Here is a 10,739-nt window from a genome sequence, read left to right as displayed (position 1 = left end):
TGTCGCAAAACGGAGGTTCTTCGCAAAATAGTTATTTTTTCTTATTATTTATCACTTATATAAACTGAATTTATGCAAAGTGACAACACTAATACATTTGTCGTAGCCTACGTTATGAAATATTTACATGAATCATTGATACAATTATGATAGAAACGATAGAAGAAAATATATCACAATAGACACTTTTCTATCGTCCCCATGATATGTATCATTATATCGCCCAGCACTAGCAAGCAGATCTAAACAAGGATGGGAAACCATCTCTCAGCATCAGGCATTAGGAAGTAATTCTGCTGGTTTATCAGTCAGATTCTTTAAAAATGAACACCACATGTCAAACAGCTTGCTTCTGGTTAGAGAACTGGCAGAAAGTCAGGGTTTCTTTCAGTCAGAACACAGTCAGTTACCATGGTGATTTTATTTACTCCTCTTTCTGGAATGAAATACTGAGGTTATCTTAATTCAGAATTAACTATTTAGAGATTAATACTTTCTGTTTACTGTTTATTAAGCATAATAAATTTATTAAGCTTAATTTATTGCATGGGTAACTCTAAATTGTTTCTTGGTGTTAGTGAGAGCGTGAATGGTTGTTTGTCTCGTTTGTCTCTATGTCTCTCTGTGATGGACTTGCGACCTGTCCAGGGTGTCCCCTGCCTCTCGTACTGCAGCAAATGAACACTGTCAATTCCCTTCTAAGCATCAACAGGGCACCATGCTAATGAATTGGTGATGTAGCTTTTTATTTATTTATTTTTCAGGTGTCATTTTCCAGGCTAACAGGGATGGTTCTCTGCCACCTCATGTGATGTACAAAATAAGACAGAACTCCAGCTTCACTGAGAAGACAAATGAAATCAGGAGGGCCTACTGGCGTCCTGGACCCAACACAGGGGGAAAATTTTACTTTCTCTACGGTTTTGTGTGGATCCAAGGTAAGTGACTGAAATACAAAATTTCCTGAGTGATGAGTGCTTTTATGTTACCTACAGGTGCAAATACTGCCACCTGAAGGATGAGAGTATAAAAACTCTTATCACCTCAAAAGCTTTACAAAGATTTCAGTTCATCCTTCAAAAGGCTGTGCCATAAATCAGTGCCTACATGACTGCCAGATTATGGTGTCAAATGAAACATTTTTACTAAGAAAAGTGTTTGTGCTTACCACGGTGCAACATGAGCTGGGAACTTGTGAAGATGCTAGTGCAAGCTGCTGTGAAAGCACTTTCCCTCCGCAGGTCATTTTTAATTCAGGGAGCAGAAAGCAGGGAACGCTGCTCATCAGACAGAAAGTTGATCCACAGTGATGCATCTGAAGAGACAAGGTAGTGTCAGTAGCAGGCCCAGAGATGGCAAAACATGCACAGCTGACCTTATCCATGAGACACAGCTATAGCTGACATGGCTGGCTCATGGAACATTACTAAAAAGCTTTATTTATACACTGTTGTAATGATAAGTGTCTGTGCAGTGTACTTTCATCCTGCATCTCCAAACAATGAAGGCAAATGGAAATGATTATTGGTAAATGTATTTATTTTTTCTGGATGAGTTGCTGTTAAAACTGATCTAGATTTCCTTTAAACTCTCATTTAGATTGGATTTGAACACTAACTAAATTTTCTTATCTAAGGGGAATGTGATACATCAGAAGACTACCAAATTTAATTGGTTATAACAACGATGTTTTAAAGCTAAGAGACATAATAAATTGTTTTTCGATCAAAATTATGCAGGGTACCTCAAATTTGACCTCTTTAAGAAATGTTTGCAGTTTTCTTGATCCTCATTATTCTTTAGGTTTGCTCAGAGACTTGTAGTTGATTCACTTAGGTTTGAAAATCATCTTTGTCCCATAGAAATGCTGAAATTTCTTTAGTAAGTGTTTTTTCCTTCATTTTCAGCTTTTATGCAACCATTACAGGGTTTCCCCCAGTGTATATTAAGCCCGCCAGGCTTTCCCTCTCCCACCGCCAGACTAAGCTCCGCTTGTTTATTATAATATACGTAATTTTTTATACATGTTTTTTTCCACTGGCACCCCCACCTCAAGGTCACCGCGCGAGAGTGCGGCCGCCAACGGTGACGCGATGGCGCTGTCCCTATCCCTGCTCGAAGGCCCCGTGTGGTTTTGTGTCATGTGGTCGTGCACCTCCCAATTTTCCTAACTTCGCGCTCCATTCAAAATGGACGATTTTGGTGCTCTAATGGAGCTGGTTTGCCTTTATCAGCATTTATATGATGATCCCTCTATGAGAGATCAGAAAGATAATCAAACGGTTTAAAACTCATGGAAGGAGATTACTGCTGCAGCTGATAAAAAGGAGTGTTTATAGACCACAGAGGTTAGTTGAGCTGAAATTCAGCGGCTGGCTTTACAAGACCAAATATGGTAAACATGTGTTGTACTTAGTGAAAATATTAATTTGACACATGGTAATTTATCCATGTTAAACAGTAAAATGATGCTATTATATTCAGCATTAGATATGCTTTGTTTTGTTGTTACATGTAGTGATCCAACATGCAGCCTGTGCCACAAAAATCACAGTACAGTACAGCATCTGTCTGTTTTTCAGAGTTCTCTGTTGTTATTCATTGGCCTGGAAGTGAGACGTGTGTTGGTGCTTTGTTTGCACTTTTTAATTTATGTTAATTTAATTTATTTGTAAATGTGACTTAAATTAGGATTCAAATTAGATGCAATAAACAATTTTTGTTTAAAAAAGTATTTCAAAAGTACCTTTTAGTAAAACTGTAGTTGTGTAAATATTTGACATAAATATCTTAGCCATATTAGCCATATTTTCAACTTTCCTGTCAACTTTAATCATTTTATTTTCTAAATCACGGCCGGCCGGCGAATGGCCACCTACCACCGGGCTTAGCCTCTTTTCTGGGGGAAACCCTGCATTAAAGATGCAATTTGGAATCAAAACATCTAGACTTTTGCCTGTAAATGGTAAGCTCCTCTAGAAATGCAAGAGTTATGTTAGCTTGCTTCTCTGGAGCATTCACGTGTGTGTCGACACAATTTAAAGACAGGAAAAAAACATCAACAGTTAATGTTGATTAACTGTTAAATATATACAACCCCACTAATATTAGTTTAATGTCCCTGAGCAAGTTGCACTTTAACCACAGGCTTTTCGTAGCTGGTAGGTATAATTCTGGCTGCACAGTTGACCACTCTTCTTGGCAGAATTTAGATAATCATTTTAAATTTGTTCATTTCCTGGCACAGACACAGCTTTTAAGCATAATCCACAAATTTTCAATTAGATTGAGGTCGTTCTTTTGAGAAGGTGATTTTCCAGAAGCTTAAAGGGATAGTCTGGTAATTTTTGAAGTGATGTTCCGTCAAATAGTTATCAATATTTAGTGCCTTATCAGCCATGATGTCAGTCAGAGCACAGAGTATGGAAAAAGATGGCAAAAGTCTTCATCCAGGCTAGGCTCATGGCTAGCCAACTGAGTACCAGTGAAGGTACCAGTCCGCTGGGAGTTGAGTAAACCTTTGGACCTACTAGACGTGCTGATCAGGCAGATACATTCACAGCACCAGCACCATTGACATATTACATGTCTGGGTGTGATACTGGTGATGACCAAAAAGCCTGCTGGAAACCACAAATTCCTCGGGGGATATATAATTTAAGAGCAGAGTTAAAATAATAAAAAAAAAACACTAGGTAAAGTGTGTATTTTTGTGTGGGGTGTAATGAGCTAAATGTTGAGTTGAAACAATGCACAGCTATAAATCAGCTTCATAAAAAATACAAGAAAGTCATTTTGATCTGTTACAGTACATGTTGAGCACTTTGTATCACCTTGTTGCTAAAAAGTGATGTATAACTAAATTTGACTTGACTACATGGTGGAGGAATGGTGTTGATGGCATTTCAAGCACTGGTGTTAAAAAGCTAATAATGTTCATTTCTTCTGTAAATAATAATTTACAGTCATTAAAAGTGTTGGCACCACTCAAATCTTTCCAGGAAATGAAGTATTTCTCCCAGGAAATAATTGCAATTACACATTTTGTTATACACATTTATTTCCTTTGTACTGGAACAACACAAAAAACAAGGGGGGGCAAAATTAATATAATTTCACACAAAACTCCAAAAATGGGCCAGACAAACTTATTGGTAACTAACTGTTTTAACTGTATTATTGTCAGGACACTCTTGTAAAAGAGATTTTTGATCTCAAGGGGTTTTATCCTGGGTAAATAAATGTTGAAGAAGAAGAATAATTGGCACCCTCAACTTAATATTTGGTTGCACACCGTTTGGAAAAAATACCTGACATCAATTGTTTATATAACCATCAACAAGCTTCTTTCACCGCTCAACTGGAACTTTGGACCACTCTTATCTTGCAAACTACTCCAGGTTCCTCATATTTGAAGGATGCCTTCTCCCAGCAGCAGTTTTAAGATCTCTTCACAGGTGTTCAAAGGGTTTTAGATCCGGACTCGTTGCTGGCCACTTCAGACCTTTCCATTGCTTTGTTTCTATCTGTTTCTGGGTGCTTTTTGAAGTATTTCTGGGGTCATCGTCCTGCTGGAAGACCTGTGACCTAGGATGCAGAACCAGCTTTGTGACACCTACATTGCCACCCAGAATCCTTTGGTAATCTTCAGATTTCACGATGCCTTGCACACAGTCAAGTGCCAGAGGGAGCAAAATCATCTATCATATTTGACTGTAGGTACTGTGCTCTTTTCTTTGTAGGCCTTATTCCATTTTCGGTAAACAGTAGAGTGATGTGATTTACCAAAGAGCTCCATCTTGGTCTCATCGGTCCACAAGATGTTTTCCCAGAAGGACTTTGGCTGACTCACGTACAGTTTGGCAAACTGCAGTCTATCTTTTTAATATGTCTGTGTCAGCAGTGGGGTCCTCCTGGGTCTCCTGCCACAGCGTTTCATTTCATTCAACTGTTGGCAGATAGTTCGTTCTGACACTGATGCACCCTGAGCCTGCAGGAAAGCCTGAAATTCTTAGGAAGTTGATTGGGGCTGCTTATCCACCATCCGATTGTCCTACGCTGCAGCCTTTCATCAATTCATGTTTCTCCTCCGTCCACGTCCAGGGAGATTAGCTTCAGTGCCATGGGTTGTTAACTTCTTGATTTTGCTGCGCACCGTGGAGAAAGGAACATCAACGTCTCTGGAGAGGGACCTGTAACCTTGAGATTGTTGATGTTTTTTCACAATTTTTGTGCTCAAATCCTCAGACAGACAGTTTTCTTTTCCTCTTTCTGTTCTCCATATTTAGTGTGGCACACAGACACACAATGCAAAGGTTGAGTCAACGTTGCCCACACCTGTTATTTGCCACAGGTGAGTTTAAACAAGCATCACATGCTTGAAACAGTTACTTACCCACAATTGGGAAAAGGTACCAATAATAATTTTTCCAAACCATCTCTACAGTTTTGCGTGTAATTACAATAATTTTGTATTGTTCCTATACACACAAAGGAAATAAACATGTAATTGCAATAATTTCCTGGGAGAAATACTTCATTTTCTGGAAACATTACGGGGTGCCAACACTTTTAGCCATGACCGTATACAATGTAAGAGGGATTAATAATATTTATAATTATACTTACACTGATAAATAGAATAATGGAAAAAGGGGGAAGGGATTTACTTTAACCTACTTCTCTTTAAAGAAAGTTATTGAAGTTGGCAAAAATGTTCTTTGGCTTTGTTGTTTTGTCTGTTTGAAATAAAAAATTCCTTTGTTTATTAGAAATTGAAAAGGTATATACTAACTTCATGCATCAAACATTTTTTTCTGCCTTGAATTGAGTTTTTCTTTGCTTCTGTCTTCCATTTTCTTCTAGATATGATAGAGAGAGCCATAATTAATACATTTGTGGGCCATGATGTGGTGGAGCCTGGTAACTACGTTCAGATGTTCCCCTACCCTTGTTACACCAGAGACGAGTAAGAAATGGGATTTGTATTTAAAAATAAACTCAGAGCTTGTTATTTTCAGTTTCATGCATTTCTTATATTAGACACAAAACAATGTACCAACAAGTGGTAGGGATGTAAAAATGTTTTGGATGTAAATTGTAGGAATATTTGATTTTGACCAAATATGAATGTGTAATTTAGGAATCTGTCATTTGAAAAGCAGTGTGAAACTGTGCCTGCTTTGTTATTCCTTTTTTATGATGCAGACTTGTTACTACTTTGTACAGCGCCTTGAACTGAAGTTTCTTCTTCTTCTTTTCAGTTTTCTGTTTGTAATAGAGCACATGATGCCTCTGTGCATGGTGATATCCTGGGTTTACTCAGTAGCCATGATGATTCAGCACATTGTTGCTGAGAAGGAGCAGCGGCTCAAAGAGGTTAGATTTTGCGCTTGTGTTTATTGTAGCCCACGTTTTATTCCATTATTTCAGTTCTGACTCTGCTATTATTCATTTTGTCCCATAATTATTATATTTCATAATTTTCTTGTCTTTTTAAGGGTGTCTCTTTCTATTAACAATAAACCTCACAAACAGACCCCACTTTTGACTTTTTATCTTAACGATAAAAAAAGGAATCAGACCTTTTTCTTTAAAGTCCTTCAGGCTCTAATTTTGTCCAAAACGGCTAAAAACACATCAGAGAAATGCACCTGTGTTGCACTGGCTAACATGGTTATCTCTGAGCTTATCACTATAAATCAGTGCTACCGACACTTTTTATCTTGTATCTACAAAAAACTGATAAGCGACCTCCCCCAAAAAAAAAAAAGCCAAAGTCAAGTTCCAAGTCTTCTTTGATTTCATCAAGTCTAGTTTAAAGTCATCAAAGTTGTGACTCCACAGTGAGTCCACACCTCTGTATATTAGCAAATGAAATTAGGCTTGCAACAGAAATCAAGTAATGCATTATCACAGTCATATGTCTTTATGGAAAATGTAAGGAGGATTGAACGTTTTAGAATAAGCATGAAAAGCCTGTGTTAAAGCTGGAGCTTTTACATTCTCATGGTAAACAGATGATTTATAAAGAAGCTTGCATTGAGTGTGTGAAGAAGTTCAAAATAACACTTTACTCCCCAAGGTGATGAAGATGATGGGTCTGAACAATGCAGTCCACTGGGTGGCTTGGTTCATCACTGGCTTTGTCCAGCTGTCCATCTCTGTCACCGCTCTGACAGCCATCTTGAAGTACGGCAGGGTGTTACTCCACAGTGACCCCTTGATCATCTGGCTCTTCCTGACCATCTACGCTGTGGCCACCATCATGTTCTGGTGAGAGCCTCTGCTTCTGACAGACCAGCAGTGTAGCCCTCATTTTTTCAGTGCATTGATCTTCACTACTTCAAAAGCCCCTTTCTCAAAACACTTTTAACCAGGTTCAGCTGTTTTTCAGAAAGTAAGAGTGGAATCCTACAGAGATGAATATTAACATTAGCAGGTCAGGTTAGCTCGGGATTTACTTCACTTTTTTCTATCAAGCCACCGATAAAGACAAATAAACAGGCTTATCTTTGTATGAATTAATTATTTATATATAAACATACGGGCAAATAAAAAAGTGGGGTATGAATTACTATTAGTAAACTTTGTCCAAAATAGTTAGCTGATAAGTCATGAAAATGATGTTCAAATATTAAAATGGAAGCTACTTTGTGTAAACATTAAAATGATAAAAGTGAGAGAAAACAGTTATTTATTTTAATAAAGAAAAGAAAAGAAAACTGTCACCATGTAAGTCTGTGTTTTTCACCCTAAGATAATTAAAAATCAGTTTGTGTGCACATCAACATGAAGTTGTGGTGCTGGCATTTCCTGTTTACTCATTACAACTGTCTGGATGAACACTAAAACATTTTGTAACTCTTTAAAAAAAATAATAATAATAATCTGGTGTTTATAAATAAAATGTTTAATATGTCGGTAAACTCACTGAAAATTCTTTCCTTCTGACATTTTCACTCTGGTAAAAAAAATTGGTTAAAATGAATAAATTAAAAATAAACTAGTTTTCTTGTGTGTAAATTCAATGAAAAGTAATAATTTATCTTTGTCTAAAAAAGTGTAAAGACATTAACCATTTTTAGGAAGAACTAGACTTCTAAAATACTTGCTGTAGTAGTACTTTGCTCTAACTACTGCTCAGTGGTTAGAGCAGTCGTCCTCCAATGACAGAGTTGGAGGTTCCATTTCAGTACCATGTCAAAGTGTCCCTGGGTAAGACACTGAACCTCTCATGGCCTCCGATGTGTGCCCCATCAGTGTATGAATGGAGTTTAAAGCACTGATTTAGACTCTATAGAAAGATGTATTCAGATTAGCTTTGTAGAGATTCAGTGCTGTATGAGTGTGTGTGGATGGCTAAATGAGGGCACAGATTGTGTTGTAAAGTGCTTTGAGTGGCCTGGTTGGCTGGAAAGGTGCTTTATAAGTACAGTCCATAAATGATTTATTTACTCAGGCCTTATATATATTTTTTGGTTTCCAGTTTCTTGGTGTCAGTAATCTACTCCAAAGCTAAACTGGCCTCGGCCTGCGGAGGAATCATCTACTTCCTGAGCTATGTTCCCTACATGTATGTAGCTATCAGGGAGGAGGTGGCTCATGATAAGATCACTGCCTTTGAGAAGTGCATCGCTGTAAGGCCTTTTCTCTTTTTTTACACTTCACTGTTTATTAATTAATGTTGTGTATTTCAACTATGAAGGAATACTCCTGGTTTCAATGACTCTGAGAATTCTTTTACTTGCAGTCTTTGATGTCTACCACAGCCTTCGGTCTTGGATCTAAGTATTTTGCGCTGTATGAGGTAGCTGGCGTTGGCATCCAGTGGCGCACTATCAGCCAGTCACCAGTGGAAGGCGATGACTTCAACCTAAGTCTTGCTATGATGATGCTCATTATTGATGCTGTAGTGTACAGTGTGCTCACCTGGTACATAGAGGCCATTCATCCAGGTGGGAAATCACTGCTTGCTTTGTCTCACCTGACCTGTTCTCAATTTGTATTTTTGTTTTGTTTTTCTGATTGAATAATGCAGAATAATTCCCTCTTTTATAGGGATGTATGGCCTACCACGCCCTTGGTACTTCCCTTTGCAGAGGTCCTATTGGTCAGGAAGTGGGCGTGTGGAGACTTGGGACTGGCCATGGTGTGGAGGTGGAGCTGCCAGGCTCAGCGTGATGGAGGAAGATCAGGCGTGTGCTATGGACCAGCGGCGGTCTGGTAATGAGACGTTTTATTTCAAACGTTTGATGACAAAGTTTTCACAATATTCTTGTTTTATGTCTCTGCTTAAAGAAATAATCTGGCCATTTTTGAAGTGATGTTCTGTCAGATAGTTATCAATAGTTGGTATCTTCTCAGCAGTAACAAAAGTACGGAGTATGGAAAGAAGAGCTCAAGTTATCCTCAGCTAATGGCTAGCCACACAAGGGTCCATTTAATATCATTTTTAACACTTATAAAATAGTTCTTTCTAAAACATGAAATACCATTGAGAAAGAACAGTACATTAGCCAACATTAAACCTTTTAAATAATTCCATTTGTTTGGTTTAGTTAATTTTGCTGCTTTTTCAACCAAACAATGTCCATATTACTGCACCGATATATGAGTGCTGAGCATAGACTATATAATGTTGTTGCTGTCAAATATATCATTCTACTTGATCAGCACATCTAGTTAGTTAAGAGAGTGCTCAAGTCCCAGCTACCTGAAATTATTCAATTCAGCTTATTTATATAAAACCAAGTCACAACAAAAGTCATGTCAGGGCACTGTACAAAAACATTCAACAAACAAAGTAGACAGGGTGTCAGCCTCACAGACATAAACTGGAAGTTGATTCCACCAGAGAGAAGCCTGATAGCTGAAAGCTTTTAGAAACTCTAGGAACCACAAGTAAACCTGCAGTCTGAGAGCAAAGAGCTCTGTTAGGAAAATATGGAATAAGATGGAGCTTGGTTTTTGAGAGCTTTGTATGTTAGGAGTAAGATTTACATAATCTATAAATAATAATGAATGATAATAGTTAAAAGCTTTATTTACACAAGAGCGATCTAAATAGGGTTAGAAAGTGTTTAACCAGGTTTTACAGTTCAGCAAATAGAAGACTAAAAGTCTAAAATGGATGTATACGGTACTCTTTTTTAACTTTCATCGGTTTTTCAACTTCTGTAAATGTTAACCAAACACTTGACTGTGTTAATACCTAAACTGTGGTTTTAATAAACCAAGACACATTTGGAACAATGGGTCAGTTTCTTCAGCAAAAGTGAGCCTGCTGTCAGCAGTCAAAAATATAAACAAGGTAACAGCCAAAAAATCAACTAATAGATTTAATTAGTGACATTTTTGTCACTGAAGAGATACAATAGATTTCAAAAGGTCAGCAGTTAAGTCTTTTACAGAAATTTTTACCATCCATCCATCCATCTTCTTCCTCTTATCCGGGGTCGGGTCGCGGGGGCAGCAGCCTAAGCAGGGAGACCCAGACTTCCCTCTCCCCAGCCACTTGGGCCAGCTCCTCCGGGGGAATCCCAAGGCGTTCCCAGGCCAGCCGAGAAACATCGTCCCTCCAGCGTGTCCTGGGTCTTCCTCTGGGCCTCCTCCCGGTGGGACGTGCCCAGAACACCTCATCAAGGAGGCGTCCAGGAGGCATCCTCACCAGATGCCCGAGCCACCTCAACTGACTCCTCTTGATGTGGAGGAGCAGCGGCTCTACTCTGAGTCCCTCC

The 10,739-nt window shown here is 38.4% G+C and overlaps 1 protein-coding gene across 2 annotated transcripts in view; it reads left to right on the top strand.

The window, feature by feature from the left end:
* Positions 1 to 10,739, top strand: part of abca2 (ATP-binding cassette, sub-family A (ABC1), member 2) — a 98,528-nt gene that overhangs the window by 52,802 nt on the left and 34,987 nt on the right. For both annotated transcript variants that reach the window (XM_017432713.3, XM_017432711.3), the window contains 7 exons: positions 765 to 938; positions 5,866 to 5,968; positions 6,264 to 6,378; positions 7,085 to 7,275; positions 8,489 to 8,639; positions 8,753 to 8,957; positions 9,061 to 9,225. In XM_017432713.3, coding sequence (XP_017288202.1) covers positions 765 to 938; positions 5,866 to 5,968; positions 6,264 to 6,378; positions 7,085 to 7,275; positions 8,489 to 8,639; positions 8,753 to 8,957; positions 9,061 to 9,225 — 1,104 coding nt within the window. The remainder of the gene's footprint in view (positions 1 to 764; positions 939 to 5,865; positions 5,969 to 6,263; positions 6,379 to 7,084; positions 7,276 to 8,488; positions 8,640 to 8,752; positions 8,958 to 9,060; positions 9,226 to 10,739) is intronic.

The sequence above is a fragment of the Kryptolebias marmoratus genome, linkage group LG1 (assembly GCF_001649575.2).
Source record: "Kryptolebias marmoratus isolate JLee-2015 linkage group LG1, ASM164957v2, whole genome shotgun sequence".
Lineage (NCBI taxonomy): Eukaryota > Metazoa > Chordata > Actinopteri > Cyprinodontiformes > Rivulidae > Kryptolebias > Kryptolebias marmoratus.
Note: the sequence above shows the minus strand (reverse complement) of the source record. Positions and strands in the feature narration are given on the sequence as shown.